This window comes from Athene noctua, chromosome 1 (genome assembly GCF_965140245.1).
Source record: "Athene noctua chromosome 1, bAthNoc1.hap1.1, whole genome shotgun sequence".
In the NCBI taxonomy this organism is placed as follows: Eukaryota; Metazoa; Chordata; class Aves; order Strigiformes; family Strigidae; genus Athene; species Athene noctua.
In genome coordinates this window covers 8,119,375-8,137,173 of record NC_134037.1, presented here as the reverse complement: position 1 = coordinate 8,137,173, position 17,799 = coordinate 8,119,375, and the positions used below count along the sequence as shown (strand labels likewise).

Sequence of the window (17,799 nt, the reverse complement as noted above, 5' to 3'; positions counted from 1 at the left end):
AGGGGAAAAACTGCTGTGGAACAGCAGCTGGAGAGAGGAGTGAGAATATGTGAGAGGAACAACTCTGCTGACACCAAGGTTAGTGAAGGAGGAGGGTGAGGAGGTGCTCCAGGCGCCGGAGCAGAGATTCCCCCACACCCGTGGTGCAGCCCATGGGGAGGCAGCTGTGCCCTGCGCCCAGGGAGGGGAACGGTGGGGCAGACACACACCTGCAGCCCGTGGGGGACCCCACGCCGGAGCGGGTGGATGCCCAAAGGAGGCTGTGACCCCGTGGGAAGCCCACGCTGGAGAAGCTCCTGGCAGGACCTGTGACCCCGCGGGGGACCCAGGCCGGAGCAGTTCACAAAGAACTGCAGCCTGTGGGAAGGACCCACGCCGACATGAAGGACTCTCCTGTGAGTGGGACCCCACACTGGAGCAGGAGAAGAGAGCGAGGAGGAAGGAGCAGCAGAGACAGTGCGTAATGAACTGACCACAGTCCCATACCTTGTCCCCCTGTGCCGCTCACAAGGGAGGAGGTAGAGACTCAGGAGTGAAGTTGAGCCTGGGAAGAAGGGGTGAGTGGGGGAAAGGTGTTTTTATATTTGTTCTTAGTTTTCATTATCCTAGTCTGTTTGAATGGCAATAAAATAATTTCCCTAAACTAAGGCTGTTTTGCCCATAACAGTAATTGGTAAGTGATCTCTCTGTCCTGATCTTGATCAATGAGATTTTCATTGTGTTTTTCTCTTCTTGTCTTGTAGATGCAGGGGGAGTGCTAGACCATCTTGGTCAGCACCTGGTAGCCAGTCAAAGTCAACCCACCACAAGATCCAAACAAATGCCCATTATGCTTTTGTGAAAACTTCTCAGTAACACTGAACTGGGTCCAGACACAGATGAATGTAGGGAACTATGCTATTCTTTTAGGCGTGACCTAATTTTCTGAATACTTGGGAGCCAGCATTATCAAAAGCTGGGTTTGAAGAATTGGTAATGGCCATGAGGAGAAAAGAGAAGTCCTGGAACATGATCTTGGAAACAAGCACTGGTGCTTCTGGCTAGGGAAGGTTGGACAGAAAGACTTCAGACACACGAGCTGGGAAGTAAGCAAAGATAAACAAAAAGTATGAAACATGGAAAGGAAAAAAGTGATATAAGAGAAGCCCTTTGCTACTTGGGCCAAAATAATCTTTGGAGGGTCTATGGGTTTAGTCTCTTAAAACTAACAAGGAAGCTTAGTTCAAATTCTTAAAACACAGAAACCACAGAATACAGTTTCTTTAGTGAAGTAATATATTTTATCTGTCATGGAAGGCTGTTTGCACTTGTAATGAAGAGGCTGAGGGAACTTCAAGGACGGACTGGGACTTCAGATGTAATCAAAGGGGTAAGATCTGCAAGAAAAGAAAATAATACATGGAGTATATAGTACAATTCCATAATGGATTTTGGGATGACATTCAGGCTTATTCTAGGGGCAAGAAACAAAGCAACAATAATTCATCCAAATATTCCTAGAGACTGCAGCAGCACCCAGCGAAGGAGGTGGAGGGGAAGCTGGAAGGGCAGGGAGCTGCAGGCATGCATGGTGCTCCACTCTGCATCTTTCTCATCCCCAGCAGGGGATCCTGGGATTACTGAGCTGGAGGGAAGCTGGGGTGAGGCAGTAGAGAGCTTGGGTCAGAGGTGATCTGAAACAGGACTGGGGGGTGAGGAGGGAGGGTGGAAAGGTTTGTGGAGAAGTGGGAGGCATGGGGCAGACCCTCGGTGGTTATGCAGAGACAACCTGCAACTTTCATCAGAGGGCAATGTAACATTGTCCCTGAGTTTTTAGGCACCCTGGTATCAAAATAAATCTTCAAATACAGAGACTAGAACCTTAAAAATGTGACCATATTAGATTTAATATCTAGAAATTAAGCTGAATCCATTTATAACTGGAGACTAAATGAAGTCTCCTAACAAGTCTTTCAAGTTCTTAACTACAATCTCATCTAGCAGCTGCAAATGTTTTTGGGACCACTGGTACCCATATGACAAGGCAGGAGTGAATTTCCCCAGTGATTTATTCCCAGTACAAGGCGCTGTCAGGAAAAGCACAAAGAGGACTCGGCTGCTTTGCTTATTGCTAAAGGGTACTTGGAAGCATTGCCAAATGCCCTACATAACCTGAAGAAAAGCTGGGCCCTTCTGTATGCCAGAAATGTAGACTGCTCTTTGCATTTTTATTCAGCAGCACACATTCCTGGTTCAGCATTCATGGGAAGCAGCTTTCCCACCTTGCAAAAGCTCTTCTTGTTTCAAAAATGTCTTCATTCTCTGCTGGACTTAAACAAGAACTTTGGTGGTTTTGTTTGGGTTTTTTGTTGTGTTTTTTTTGTTTTTTTTTTTGTTTTTTTTTTTCACAAAGAACAAGGGAGAAATCCTTCTGCCAGGAGAGTTCACAGCCTGCTGGTGTTCACAGCCCTCAGTTGTGTGGAGTGAGTCTGGATTACCACAGCATACTCTCAACTGTCCTCTCCGATCTAAGTGCTTTGACCCTTGTACTAGGATCAGGTCTGGTTTAATGATTATTTACTTATACAAAGTGTTCCTACTTCCCAGACACTGACATTTTCCAAAGGAAAATCAGTTCAGAAGGGTTTATCTTACCATTAGTTATTAGTGATGTATTTCTTTGCAGCTGGTGGAGATCAGCACATCAGAAGAGCAGTTCATCACAACTATAATGGAATGGGATCAACTGCTCCCCAGAGGTACCTGTTGCTCTCAAATGACCCACCAGGGAGTCTTGAAAGTTTATTTTTGGACACCTAACATGAGGGAAGATGAATGCAGCCATCTCACAGGTGGCTCTCACAGGATGGGCATGTGCAGGCCAGGCTGCCCTCTGCACTAAACAGCTCCGTCCCTCCTTCTTCCCCTCCCTGCTGCCTTTGGCGGAGCAGAGAGGCTGCACACAGCCCTGACAAAAATTCTAACCTCAGAAGAGAACATTTGGATCAATAACTCCTTCTGTCAGTTTTTCAAAATCTGTAAAGAATTTCTTCATTTTCAAACAACAATTAAGTTGGAAGTGATACAGAGGGTGGTAGTGAATGGGAACACCATTAAGTAGACTGATCATCGAGACATGGAAGTATAATCTCTCCTGAAAATCTGATTTTCAGGGACCAGAGAATCAGGGTCATCCACAAGGTTTCATATTGTGTATTAAAAAATCCAGGCACCTGAAATCACTAAGCATTTAAAAACCTTGTTCTTGAAACAGATGTTTGCTAATTACTTTTATCTTTTGTACTCTCTTTACAAACAGAGGAGTATGTAGCTGCTCTGTTCTAGTGGAGATTCTGATAATATAATACTCTACCTTCAAAATCAGCAAAGATGAAAAGACTGTCATTTTTAAGGAATTTTTTCCAGTGAAGCTCCCTGTGGGTCAGGAATGTATTCCAGCCAACACCTGGGCTCATGTAGCAGTTGCAGGAAGGAGAAAAACTTCCAGTGATAGATGGCTTGTCCCACTGCAGGGTCTCATTTCTGCCTGTGTTGCCACAATATAGAAATAATTAAAGCCGATCTCCACTCAGCCCAGTTGTGTTTCTGCATTTCTACATTTCTCACTGATGCACTCTGACATACCATGTACTAGCTGTTTTGGGTCTGTAGTAAAGCTAAGGCTGAGGGACATCCTGTGGATTACATCTGCTTCTTGATCCAAAACAGACAAGATAACCTGTCTGTGTCCAGCTGGCCATTCAAGAAGGCCATCGTTCAGACTGCTGCAGAGATGGAAAGTAATCCCCATGTAATTCGTGTAGGATGAAGAATTTCTTCCATGAGGATACAGCTGTAAAGCAAAGGCATATCCTTCCGAGCTGTTAAATACAGGGCTCACAATGTAATCGCCTTTTGAAGTACTATTCAAAAGAGACGTGAAGTTTCTGATGTGCCAGACGTTGGTGGGGCAGTTTGTCTCTGTCAGGCTGGTGTCATCTATGGCAATGCCCCCTGCAGACGTGGCTGGTTCTCCTCTGATGCCCTGAAACCCATACCGGAATTTTTTTTTGACACTGAAAGGAATGCTGGCCAATTTCCAGTGATGTTCTCCATCAGCTGAAGAGGGAAGTAAATACATGTGAGAACGGAAAGTCCAGGACACAATCCCAAATCAAGCTGTGCCTTCCTCAAGCGTCCTGTGACCTGTTTGTTTGTACGGTGATCGTCTGATGCCCTTCACCCTAGCTAACCTGGGCACAGTCTTAAGGAAATCATCTCCGAGCCAAATTCTGTTCTCATGGGCACTAACTCTGGAATTACTCAACTGAAGCAAATGAAGGTTAGATTTACACTGGACACTTGAGCAACCTTTCATATGATGAAGTTTTCCAGCACTTCAGATAAGAAAACACACTTTCACTTACCTGTAATAGTATGCAACCTTTCCATCCGTCTAACATTTCCAGTTCCGTCATCCTTCCTAATCCAGATAACTAGCTTATCCTGTGGACTTCCATTTAACCTGTAGAAAAACTGAAGGCATTTTTCCTTCCTCCTTGGATAAAGGATGCGAGATTCCAGAAGAGCTGACTGACCAGCATGTCCAGTTTTCGTATTTAAGTGCATGAAATATCCTCTATCTGGGAAGCACAAAACACAGCGATGGGAAAAAAGTTTTTGATCCATTCACTAATGAAATGCCAATGCTAAATAAGCTTTAGTGCAGTTTCCACTTGCCTGAGCTAGAAAATTATTTTCAAAGTAGGAAAACAAAAATCAGTAGAAAATAATCCTCTCTACATTGCAAATTGATATTAAAATGAAAATACTTTGAAATAAGGTACACTTTTTGTTCCATTCTTTAGAAATTAAGTATAAACTGTACATGTGCCAATCCTGTCAGCATGTGCAAATGTAAGTGGCTTGCACTTGGGCAGGGACTTTTTTCAAGACAAACTAGGAAAGTATCGGAAGGGTCCCATTAGGTGGAGTCCTCCTTTCTTTGCCTAGAAACGATGAGCACTTGCACCCTCATCATCCACGTCAGCCCTGTTCCATATATTCCAATTTTAAATTCTTGAAGTCAACTGAGCAAGTGCATCAGCTTCACCTAAGAGCCTCAGTACATCCCCTCTCTATAGGAAGTGTCTCTCCTGACAGCAAGGACATTTTCAAGCTGCATCACACAGGGCGTTCCCAAACTGTGACTGCATCTATGGGTTTGAACTCTCCTGTCTGTCTGGGAGATGACTGATGCAAATAGCAGAGACGTGTAGGGAAGAATGACTCTGAATTGCCACCTGATGCCACTCCACTGCTGTTCCCGGCTACATGCCTGTGCTTGGATGTGCTCCCATAAGCATGACTAGCTTTCTGCAGTAAGTTCCCCTACAAATATTCGATAAACCTGTTTATTTTCCACTAACTGCTGACCCGTTTGCCCTCAGGAAACTTCTGAAGGCTGACTACTTTTTAAACATTTTTTTCTTCCCCCTCCTATAAGCTGAGCAGTTGATTTTCTGCCACTAGCCATGAGAGGCAGGAAGCTTCTGTCAGCTCCCCAGCCACATGCTCTGTCACACATCCAGAGCCTTTACGGTGTCAGCAAACCACACTCCCTGCAAACCGCAAGAAAACAGCCTGTCAGACAACAGCCAAACAGACTTGTTCCTCTAGAAACAAGAAATGGCCAATGACGGGATGTAAACAACCCTCCTGTTTATTTTGCTCCCTTCTCAGAGGGTCTTCCAAGCGCTGTTTTTTTGCACTGTTTCTTTCACCAGGCGCACATCTGCCCTTTCGAACCCCACATGTGATGAGAATAGGAGCATCCCCCCGCCCTGCCTGCTCTCCTCCTCACTGACTGCAGATTTGGTATAACGGCAGGATCCCCAAACTGTAACCAAATGCAGCGTGAGCCACCAAACATGATCTGTTACTGCCAACAGCCATCTCTTGCTCTCTCCTCCCTGGGAGCAGGCTCGACAGAAATGACTTTTTTTCTATTCAGAATTTTTTTTTTCCTCTCCTGCACCATGAGACAATTTTGTGACTAACAACCACTCGTGTTTTGGGAAGCAGATGTGCCTAACTGTGACCACTTGTACACAGACCAGCTAGTCTCATGCCTGTGATTTTCAAAAGAAACTTTTTTGATTGAGGATTTTTGGACTGTTTATGTGATGCTCCTCTACAGTGTTTAATTTTCTCCACACTGCCTCTGAGAGCAACAGAGCCTACTCAGTTCCCGTGTCCTGGCAGCAATCAAAGCACTGCAGAACTCAATACAATCATATTTGTTCCATATATATTTAAATCAGTGCAGTTGAAGCCAAAGCCTTGATCAAAAGGACCCCAAGCAACACTTTCCTTGGAAGAAGGGAAATCACTGCAGGTTTGCTTCTCAGATAATCCTTCTTCTTTCCTATGTGTTGCAGTTCAGACGAACTTTGAATTACCAGCAGCTACACCCTCCTGATACGGCTCTGCCTCACACAGCAACCCCTCCCTAGAAGAGTCTTCTGAGGGTGGTTTCCTCCTATTCCATGACACATTGCTGAAGCTCTTCCTGTTTTCATGATCTGGGATTGGTTTCAATGTCAGAATTTGTCTACAAACAAGATTTTGTGTATTGTGATGTCTGCTTATGTATGGCCTTCTATGGGGATGCCTCAAGTGAACTCCTATACAAAGGGAAAGTGTTTTTTTTTAAAAAAAAAACAACTAGAAAATCGCTCAAAATCCTGTAACATATGCATAAAAGCAGGATAGTCTCACCTGACTGAACTCTATGGAGTTTCACTAGTCAGTTGTGGCAATCTGGTGGTGCTCCCTTCATTTTAATGGAGCTACCACCAATTTACAGCAGCTAAGTCTCAAACTGTCATTTCTTCATGAGATACTACAGTGTAGGGAGAATATTTAAAGAAGGGTTAAAGATTTCAAATTAAAATTATTAGCCTCTCTATCTGAAAATTCAAGAGTCATGTTTAGCATAAGGCATACAGTGATTAACATTAATAGAACAGTATTTCTAGTGACTTACTTATCGCTGTATATCTTTATTCTCACATCTCATAAAAGCATGGTAAAGTCTAACGACCATCTAAAACTATACCTGTTACCTGCACAGCTTCCCGCCAAAGTATGGTCTTCATCTCCTGGTTTGCCCAATGTGTGGTCCCAGTTAGCACCATCTTGTGCAATTTGCACCATCCCACAGATATTGATGTATTCAAAGGAACACTGGTCCAAGAAGGTGAGACTCGAGGCTGCCAGGAACAGAGTAACATATTTTACTATGTCCATTAATATTAAATAAGGCTTTTGCTGTTAACCCCCTTCTGGAGTGTTTACATACCTCACCTAACATCAGGAAATACGTTCTTAATATAGCTGAAGACTATACAGACTTTCACATCTACATCTGTTACCACACATAAATGATGTTTCCTCCTGAAAGAAACATCTCTTTCACCTATTCTTGGCTGAATATTTCCTTGAAGGAACCAGCTTGGCCCCTACATTCTAGTCTTCCCTTTCAGACATCCATCATTTTCTCTAAGCCTGCCTGGGATATGCTCTGTAGCTCATTTTTCTCTTCGAGGTGTAAATCAGAAGTAGTTCTGCTGAGGCTAGTGGAAATATTCCGGTGTGTGTTAACACAGTATGTCAGTACTGTACAGCATGTCGAGCATTTGCTTTCATAGCTTTGCCAGTGGAGCTGGAAAGCATGATTATCCCCGTTTGTGCTCCTGACTCCAATTGTCTTATCAAACATCACATAAGTAGAAAAAAGAACTTGAAATACTCTGGTTTTGGAGACCCCAATTCCAGACTACTGTTACTTGATCATCATCTGTGAAGGAAACAGTAACTATTACAAGTAATATTATGGGAAGGCCTGTGTGAATGAAAAGTGTTAGACCCTTGATTCACTTCAATTGTGTTCTATAAGGAAATGGGGATCTGGCCACCATGGAGCTTGCTGCTGCATAAGAACCATAGTTTCTCTTAGCATTGCAACAGGTTCTCAAGGGTGAAATGTTCCTGCTTCTCCTGCGTGAGTCCATCCATGTTCTCATGAAGCTTGAGTAAGGATTTTCAAGCACATGTGTGAGAAGAAGAACTTACTGCAGTTGTACATGCGATTCAGCCTCAGTAAGTCAATCCTGCTGAAATCCAACCTCTGCCCAATGATCTCATTAAATTCTGGAATTTTTGTTGTAATGGAAGGAACACTGCTATTCATGTTGAAAGAATATGGTCCATAGTGCAGGACTGACTCATAATCATACGGGGTATTGAGGTCATCAAGGAAACTATCATTGTGTTTGTCAAAGGCATATGCAAAACCTAGGCAAAAATATACAAAAGTGATTAGGTAAGACCAGAAATAAAATTTGGCACGTAGCATCTTTTCAAAATGCTTTACCCATGACTAAATAATGGTCCAGTTGTCAACATGTAGGCCGCCATTCTCAACAGAGACATTTTGGCATCATAAAAGAAGGAACATGCATCTACAAACAATTCTCAAACATTTCAGATCTGCATCATACCTTCAATAATTTCATCCCACCATATCTGAACATAGTCATCACGATCAGTCCTGGATTGCTCATGGTAAAATCCTAGGGCATGCAGAAGCTCATGCTCCACAATGGCTTTATAGTCACACCTCTCTCCTATGGACACTGTCTGGCCACTCTGAAGGTCCCCCACATAAGACCAGCACCTGTAAGGGAAAGACTCAGATATTGTACCCATTTTGCATAATATCTTCTATGAATTGAATCTATATATTAACTCAACGGTAAGATCAAGATAGAAATAAAAAATAATATTTTTTTAGAGTTTCCCATCTGAGTTTTCCAGTCCTGCCCAGACTAGATTTGCAATCCTAGAATACATGCACTTTCAGCATTCTGCCACAGTCCATCAATGAGTCCCTGTCCCAGATGTGATTTGCCTTCTTGTTTCATTTTGCCCTCCCTGCAGGGCAGTGCATGCGTGTTCTTCAGCTGGCTGCAGTTCTTGTCAAGGAGGTGGTGATGGCAAGTATTATTTCTCTTCAACTCTGCGTAGTCCCAGCTCAACCAATATAGGAAGGGGACCAGCAGATGAGCAGTGCAAGAAAGCACAGCAGATGCCTTATAATCTCATACACTGCTTGCTGTTGTCTACATGTATGTTTACTGAAGTACCTAAGGAAGTGGCCCAATATTCAAAGGTACTGAGCAGCTTCCAGTAAACTCAAGTTGCATTGGCTTCTCTGGTTTGGATCCTAAGTACTGATTTAAATCTTAGTTTCTCATGTCCATTCAGAAATAATTCATCACTGTGTGTTAAAAAAAAAAGAAAAAAAAAAAAAAGCAACTACCCCAAAAATACTACGCACCAGTCTCCCTGCACCCAACGGCAGATCTACACTGGATTCCTAGACACAGACACTAGCTGGTGTCACCAGCTTCCTGATGGTCCCTCCCAGCAAGAGGAGAAATCCTCTGACTTAACTTTAGACAGTCACAGTGTTGCCATTGGCTGCTGAGTTAACTTTCCTAGCACGTTTACAGTCCCTGGACAGTAACAGGCATTTGGGATGAGAGTCACCAGACCTGTTTTAGACTTCTATTTTAGGTGAGATGGTTTGTGGCCTGGCAGAGTCACCACCTCCCCGCTGACTGCAAAGGCAAACTGCGGTGACCTACACAGCGGTAGAAGTTGTTGGCTTTAACACTTGGTCAGGTAAACCAAACCCTGCATTTGAAAGCGAGGAGGAAGCTACATGCTAATGCCAGCACACTAGTGACATACCCTGCCCCTAACCAACACCAGGAGGAAGTTTTATGCTTGTTTTCCCTGAAAGAGTGCCAAGAAAGGGATTCACTTCAGTAGCTAGGATGCAAACGGAAATAAAATACTATTTTTCTTATATTAAGAGAACAGCAAATGCAGATAATACCTTTGATTAGTCTGTGTTCATTGGGTTTGTCTACACTGTAATACAAATAAGCACTGGGACAGACAAGTGACAGAGGTATTTATGTCCTTTTTACAAGCAAGAATGAAAACAAATGTCTCCTGAGTGGGAAAAACGATTGTATCGAACAAGGTGGTACAAACCAGGTTGTTAATACAAAATTACCCATCCAGCTTCTCAAATTTCAGGTAAGTCCGTTCCCCTTCGTAGGGCTTGAAATCAACACAAGACTTCAGCCTGAACATGTCAAACGCCTGCAGGATAACCCCTTTAGCATTCAGATCTGAAACACAGCAGAGGATAACAAAAGCAGTTGTTCTGCTTTGATAATATTATTATAAATATCTATAATTCTAGATAGAAAGTATGAACAAGCGTGTATTAAAATTGTAAAAAATATCTACCTGGATGAAAGAGCATGAGGCTATTAGCAGAATGCCCTGACTGGAATAATTTTGGCAGAGGTCATAGGGAGTATCTTTTATTAGGCAAACTGATAGTGCTGAAACAAACAAACAGGCTTTTGGACATCCAGGGCGTTGCTCAGGTTTTGTTGGGTAATTGTACTGCACGTTATTATATCATTTCAAGTATTGTAAACTTTGAGCTCAGGACTAGTAAAGACAGGAGAAGATTTTAACACAGATTTGCTATTAGTTTTTACAGGTAAATTGTTCAAAATTTAAAAGAATCCCTAAAATTAAATGGAAACAAGACGTGAGAATGCTCTGAACTTTGTTATGTATAAAATATCTGCATTTCCTTTCTGCCTGTTCTGAGCTGGGGCTGTTAAGAAGAGATAAGGCACGAAGAACGCAGTAGATTAACATGCATATTCTTGAGATTAGGATTTCCTGAGTTCTTTATCTAGATATCTCAGCTAGACACACTGGTATTAGTTAAACTGACTGTTCACCAGCCTCCGGCTGGACACTGGGGTGGTTATATTGGAAACAACGTGTGCTGGGGCAGGGTTGCTTCACTCTGTCTAGCAGTAACATGGACCTTAATGCAGCATAACTCAATAGCAAATGAAACAAAAGCACCCTGGAGAGCTGGATAAAAACAGAGTATGTCTAATGCAAGGAGTACAGTTCTACCATAATAAAAACTCTTATTACCCAGGCTGTCAGCTAGGATATAGGGGATGGGAAACTTCCATCTGTAGGAGCTGTTTCTCAGAGCATTCCTCTCCAGCTGTTAATGAGATCCACATGCTCGTGTTAACATTTTAAACCCAGTCTATACTCTTGCTGATGTTGGTTTAGATCAGCAGCACATACCGGTAAGATAATATCACCTTCATAAAGCTTCCTTCCTGTTTCTGAAATGAGATAAACAACCATTTAGGCCAGAGTAATATATCAAGAACTACAATATGTTTTTTTGCAAAGATGACACAATTTATCAGGCTGCCTCATCAACAAACCCATCTCTCTTTAAAGAGCTGCTGCCCAGAAACAAGCAAATGAATAGCCATTGCCACAATAGAGCATGCCTGTCCTCTGTCTGCGGCTAAGGAGAATTTGGAGTTAAGATTTCTGTAACCATTTCATAACAGCTGGCCAGAGGAGATTTTATTTCCAGGCTTGTGTTCTGAAACAACTGTGGACTTCTAAACATTGTAGTTGATATATAGGTGGAATGGATTTATCCAGAATTTAGGCATCTAATAGCTTAACTAGTTACCTAACCTAGGCTAATCATCTGGGATTCCCCACATGATCAAAGGAGAAAGACAAAGATTCTGGAGACGGAAGAGGTTCTGTCCACTTTTTCAACCACCTGAGTCTGACCCAAGCTCAGAATGCATCAATCAAATCTATGTGCTATGTGTCTCAGATCCCATTACAGCTGTGTGTCCATCCAGTTGCCTAAACATACATGTCTGGTGCCATCTGAGATGCACAAGGGTATCCAAAATATCCGCTTGGGTTGGTAGATACAAAGTTTGGGAGAATCCTTTGCCTTCTGGAATGGTGCTGGTGGGGATGGATTTGAACTGGCAACAGACACCTGTGTTGTAAGCAGCTGATCCACATTTTCCATTATTTAAAAACACAGCAGTTGAGACTCTGATTTTAGACCCTGATTTTTTTAAGGTGCCAAGTTCCCCCCACAGAGCGAAGCGTGAACCCCAGCCACTGTATGGTCCTGCTGGCTTAACCTTTACATTTAATGCCCTTGTATAAGCACAATCCCAACACAGAACCTTCATCTTCAGATCTTTTGTTATAGAAATAACTTATATTCTCCTCATGTACATAGAAAGAGAAAAAAAAACATGAAACTAAACCCCCACCTTACACATGATTTCTGTTCTGTCAGCAACACCAGAGGAAACTTACACCAGAGCCTAAAGCAGATAACAGGCAATGCCAGGAAATTAAAACTCTCTCAAGTTTTACCTGGGGGTAGAGATGAAGGTACTTAAGCTTCATGTCTTGGTCATTGGTCACGTGAAACCAACTCAGAATAAATGCACATCAGTGAAGCAGAATGTGAATTCGAGCCCCTGACAAGGTTTCTCTGGGAGTCACGCTGCAGAAGAGTGCAGTGCGGAGGGGTGCAGGTTCAGTCCAAGGGTTGCTGAGGCTTCCCCTAGAGCACTTGAGTGTGGTTCCAAATTTAAGATCCTGGGCTTCCTACAAAGTTATCGTTGTGAAAATTTCCTGGCCCTTCCATCTTCCCTTTCCAACACCAACCTTTTATGGACCTTTCTGCCCTCTGCTCCTGCCCTTCCATCTTCTCTGGCTGCTACCAGGCTCCCAAGTGGAGGTCTTCTCCCTTCTCTCCAGAAGTAGCTGGGGTTCATCCCACACATTTTTAACTCCCTGCACTAGTCACTGTATCCCTGATACATTTGCGATTTTTCTCAGATATGAGGCAGCTTTCAGTTCCCTTTGGTGCCATCACATCTGCCAGACTTGTGGTTCCTAAAGGCTACTAGGTCAGATTTTTGTAATAACTCAACACTTTGGACATATTTACTGTTCCTGACTTACCTGAGTTGATTTCTGGAATGTCCTTTCTAAGCTGCCCTCCATCAACATCATCAACTATCAAAAGAAATAATACATCTAAGTTAGTGACTAAATTACATGAGTTGATATAATTCCCCACTTGATGACTGACAGGCTTCCACTAACATAAAAATATTGTATCCTTACCTGTGTCTTCAACAGAGTTTTGGATCTGAAACATAGAAAATACAGTTTCAAAATCACAGGCAAATGAAGTGAAATCTCACCCTGATACCAAGCCAGAAAACGGAGGAGCAAGTGGGAGTACCATGAAGGCAGAGGAGCAGGTAACCAACGCTGTGAAACAACTTAGCCTCCAGAAATCCATTTCAGAATATCATCTGGTGCTACCTGCCAGTGTAGATATAGTGTCCTGCAGGTAAATAGCCTTCAGAATACTGATAAGCATGAGCCATAAAAAAAGTTGGACTTTAAAAGGAAGAGCAGATTTTAATCTTATTAAATACAGCCGTAAGCCAACCCAATAAGCAATCTGCCTCCCCATTTTATAACTATTCATAGCATATTAACCCTTGTAGCAATCAGGAGCTGTTGAACTCCAAAATTTCTGTGACTTCTTCAGAGATAATATCAATCTTTTCTCCTGCTTTACAAACCATCCTGGCCCCATCCTGACATGATGAGCTGAGTATGGAAGTAACAACAGAAGACGACACTTATGGTCTCCAAACTGAATAAATCACTTCAAGAGAAGGTTTTCTTGGTGGGTTTTTTCGTATTCCTGTACATTTCTTGGTAGATGCAAACACATTTTTAATCTAATTCTATGGGTAAAGTATAATCTTTAATTTAAAACTAGCATTATTTTTGTAATCACAGAATCACAGAATTGTCTAGGTTGGAAAAGACCTTGAAGATCCTCCAGTCCAACCGTTAACCTCACACTGACAGTTCCCAACTCCACCAGATCCCTCAGCGCTGTGTCGACTCTACTCTTCAACCCGTCCAGGGATGGGGACTCCACCACCTCCCTGGGCAGCCCATTCCAACACCCAACAACCCCTTCTGGAAAGAAATCCTTTCTAATATCTAGTCCAAAATCAGCAGAATGCCAGCCATCAAGTTCCAGCAAAATGTGTTAGTTTGGTTTCCTCAGGGGATCTCAAAGAGTTTGTCTCTCAGAGTAAGAGTGCAGCAAGGGGTCCCGGTTTGGTCCTGCTCATGTGCCTATGAAGCCGTGTTCTCCCAGTGTTCTGTATGGGAATCCCTCCCAGGTCCTTCCCTGTGAACACAAGCCATTTGGGCCAGGGTGAAACAGGGTAGAAGAACGTCCCCTTGGTGAGAAGGCAAGAGCAGGGCTGAGCTTTGCCTCTGACTGTTCAGAGGGTTTCTCCTCCTGGCAGCCACATGAAGGGGTTTTGGGTGCTCCTGCAGCTCTCTTGCTCCCACACACTTCCTGCACCTCCTCCTCCTCCCATCTTCACACTGCCGCTGCTACCTTTGCCTCCCCTTTGCTCAGGTGCCCAGCACCACGCTGGAGCCCCATCCTTCGGGGGAAGGACTGTCCCAATCTGGCTGTAATGGGGGAAAACAAGATATTCATCAGGGAGCTCCCGGGCTGTGCTCTGCAGCCTGCCAGCAGACTTTCCCCCCAGCTTGGGAGACCCCAGCTGTCAGGCAGTGCGGGCAGTGAGAAGGTTGTTATGGGAGAGGAGAGGAGCAGTTGTACCGGACTGAGATGGGGGGGTCAGGCCTGGCCATCCTGAGGGCCCAGGGTCTCTACAGGTTGCACGTGCAGTACTGCAACCTGCATGGGGCATCCACATGGCCAATCCCATCAGTCCAGTGGGATCAGAGAGGGGAATGAGGTATTGGTGGGTGCAGAGTAGTTAATCCACATGTCTCATCGGTATCTTTCCCCCAGAGCCATGATCACAAACTATTCCATAAAACTGCGGCCACAAGAGATGAAACAAACTAAATTCACCAAAAGTTGTCCATCAGTTCCCAGCCTCGCTGTCACAGGAGCAGCAAAGTGGGGGTTACAGGGAGAGCAATTGCCAAACCAGCCTCCTGAAACACAGCTTGGCCCTGCAAGTCATCCACTAATGGCCAGCTGGCACAAGCCAGCCCTGACTCCTAGACGCAAGGGTACAGACCAAAAAAAAGGAACACATTTGCCTCCTTGCCAGCCGGTCTGTAAAACTTCCACCCTCTTTAGACATGAAGGCGATGGCAAATGAGATACAGAGAAGTAGGTGATTGATTAACTGCTGCTTCTTACTGACACCTGCTGCAGGGCAGCGGCGTTGAGGCCAGCGCCCATAAGGTTGCTCTTCACACACACACAACAGGAGTATGATCCCCGTGAGAGTCTGATGACCTCGTTCCTGACTTTTTGCAGGTCTAAAGGACCAGGAGAACACCTGGCTTCACATTAATTCTTGTATTTTAAGCCTCAGAGAAGTGGGTTGTTTAATGTAAGCAATTAATTCTCTTCGAGCTTCCAGACACTATCCATAGACAATACTCATCCATAAGTGCAGTGACAATCTCTAATGTCATTTCAGTCAAAGATGACTGGTTTTTAAATGATCCATAATATTTTTGAATGACTGCACCCAAACCCAGCTATAATGTTAATATTTTCTAGGGAATATGAAAAATAAAGTGTGGTGAAGATTTCACTAGGACTTTTATTAAAAGCCACTGGACTGTCTGAATGGATTTAATGGAAACATGTGCTAGGTACCATGTTTTGGTGTTGAGATGAACTCCAGGCCTTCTGTAAAAACATTTCAATATGTTAATGCTATAGCACGGTCCTTAGCAGAACCATGCAACTAGGAGCATGTGATAGTAATCTTCAAAGAGTAGTGCCTGCATTTCTATCCCTCCAGAAAACAAGGGCATCATTCTGAAGAGAGAAAATGCTGGTGGTTTATTTCTTTATTTCTATATAGCTTTGTGTTGTGATTTAAATTTTTGCTGATTACACCGCAGCATCAGCCAAGACCCGGTTGGGAACGGTGGTCCCTGTGTGCGAGGTCCTGTACAAACCCAAAGTCTAGAGGCAGTCCGTGCCCCACAGAGCTTAACACGCCTTGCCTGTTAAAACCCCACAATTTGCGGGACTTCGGGTCATTTGGAAGCTTCAGGGTATTTCATTGTGCCAGGAACCCAGTACGGTCCCATCCCTAAAACTCCTCACATTGCTAGCAGGTGAGTTTTGAACCTGGCACAGAGTCTTGCTTATTTTTGCCCTTTTCCTCTCTGTGCTTCAACTTAAACCTTTAAAAGAAAGTCCTGCTTTTCCTTCAGTGCCCTCCCCCTACCACGTGGCTCTTCACTTATGATGAAGGCATTCCATTGTGAAAACTAATATGGCTCTCAGTGCCTGTGGAGAATCCAAATGAACTCCAGTTCCCAGCACCTTGGATGAATTGTGCAGCTCCTGGACTCTTGGATGAAAGAGGACGGTGACTCCCCGGGCTGCTTTGCTGAGCGCACCCACCACGTGAGCAGCATCAGCAACAAAGGGACAGAAGAACCGAAATCGTGAATTCTGGCAGGGATCAATCATGGGACAGTCCCTAAATCACAACACTGTACACTGCAGAAAAACATGTACCTTGTTTGTGTCACCCAACAGAGCTCTTCTGCACGGAAATTCAAATTCTGAAGACTGACACTGACACCAGGTAAGGGAATACCCACCACATTTACATTCCTGCACCTGCCCTGATCTGAATAGGGGCAGCACCAAACCCCCCACCCTCACCAGCTCTATAAAGCTCCTGTTTCCGTACGTGACAGAGAGCAGCAGCTGCCAACCTGCGCTGAGCTTTGGTGCAACAACCTACTTGTCTGGGACAGCACTGCTTCCCATCTTGGAGGATGGAAGCTTGTTACCCTCAAGATAAATTTAATACCACTTTATATGATGCCATCGCTATGGTCATCATCACACCTCAGGCATTTGCTGGCATGTGGATAAATGCTTTCATTGTTTCTGTGCTTTGTGGTACTTGGCTCAAAAAGAAAACCTTCAACTCTAATGAGAAGATCTTGCTGGTTCTGGGGTGCTCCAGGTTTTGCTATCTGTGCACCACATGGATATATTACTTTCTTTCAGCAATTTATCCCTGGTGCTTTTATGTTCAGCCCACACCCCAACTTTTTTCAGCTACTTATACCTTTTTTAATTGTTCCAATTTATGGGCTTCTGCTTTTCTTTGTGTTTTTTATTGTATAAAAATTGCAACTTTCAGGCACATCTTCTTCATCTACCTGAAAGTAAAAATTGACAGGATCGTACCATGGCTGTTACTGGGTTTACTGCTTTCATCCCTGTTCCTCTGCATCCTTGCCTATGACTTCACTGATAAAACATGCTGCCAAAACCTCACTTCTAGCAGCCTAGGAAATCTGTGGGTATCAAGTGTCAGAATGGATGAACATATTTTCCCTATTTTGTTAATCATTGGCTTAGTATTTTCCACATCATTCATGGCAGTAATCTTTTCTGTCCTCCTCCTCCTCTTTTCTCTCTGGAGACACAAACTCAAGATGCAAACCAACTCAATGAAGGACCTCAGCATGGATGCCCATATCAAGGCCATGAAATCTATTTTGTCCTTTTTCTTCATCTACAGCATTAACTTTATTTGTTTGGTCTTGATGCTGATTTATGCCACGAATACGGAAAATCCTGTGGTGGTTCTCACTGTAATACTTCAGTATGTTTTTCCATCTGTTCATTCCCTTATTCTGATTCTCAGCAATCCCAGACTGGAAAAGGCACTGCTAAGGACTCTGCCCTGTGTGAAGGGCAAGGTCTGCATGAAGTAG

General features: G+C 43.6%; 2 protein-coding genes across 2 annotated transcripts; one reads left to right on the top strand and one right to left on the bottom strand.

Moving 5' to 3' along the window:
* Positions 1 to 1,332: 1,332 nt before the first annotated feature.
* On the bottom strand, positions 1,333 to 15,274 carry LOC141974150 (meprin A subunit alpha-like). Its single transcript, XM_074933488.1, has 13 exons — positions 15,233 to 15,274; positions 13,135 to 13,159; positions 12,970 to 13,023; positions 11,248 to 11,288; positions 11,086 to 11,161; positions 10,130 to 10,247; positions 8,544 to 8,719; positions 8,116 to 8,337; positions 7,107 to 7,253; positions 4,407 to 4,622; positions 3,621 to 4,098; positions 3,353 to 3,522; positions 1,333 to 1,376 (listed from the first exon to the last, which is right to left on the bottom strand). Exons 1-13 carry the CDS (start codon positions 15,272 to 15,274, stop codon positions 1,333 to 1,335), a joined length of 1,809 nt encoding a protein of 602 aa, XP_074789589.1.
* A 1,571-nt stretch (positions 15,275 to 16,845) lies between these two features.
* On the top strand, positions 16,846 to 17,799 carry LOC141967683 (taste receptor type 2 member 9-like). The gene has a single exon (XM_074921725.1). It carries the CDS (start codon positions 16,846 to 16,848, stop codon positions 17,797 to 17,799), a length of 954 nt encoding a protein of 317 aa, XP_074777826.1.

Coding starts and splice junctions, on each gene's coding strand:
- LOC141974150 (XM_074933488.1), bottom strand. CDS start 15,274: ATGGGCGCTGGCCTCAACGCCGCTGCCCTGCAGCAGGTGTCA. Junction 11,162..11,247: donor AAGGTGATATTATCTTACCG/GTATGTGCTGCT, acceptor TCTCATTAACAG/CTGGAGAGGAATGCTCTGAG. Junction 4,623..7,106: donor TTTGGCGGGAAGCTGTGCAG/GTAACAGGTATA, acceptor TGTGCTTCCCAG/ATAGAGGATATTTCATGCAC.
- LOC141967683 (XM_074921725.1), top strand. CDS start 16,846: ATGGAAGCTTGTTACCCTCAAGATAAATTTAATACCACTTTATATGAT.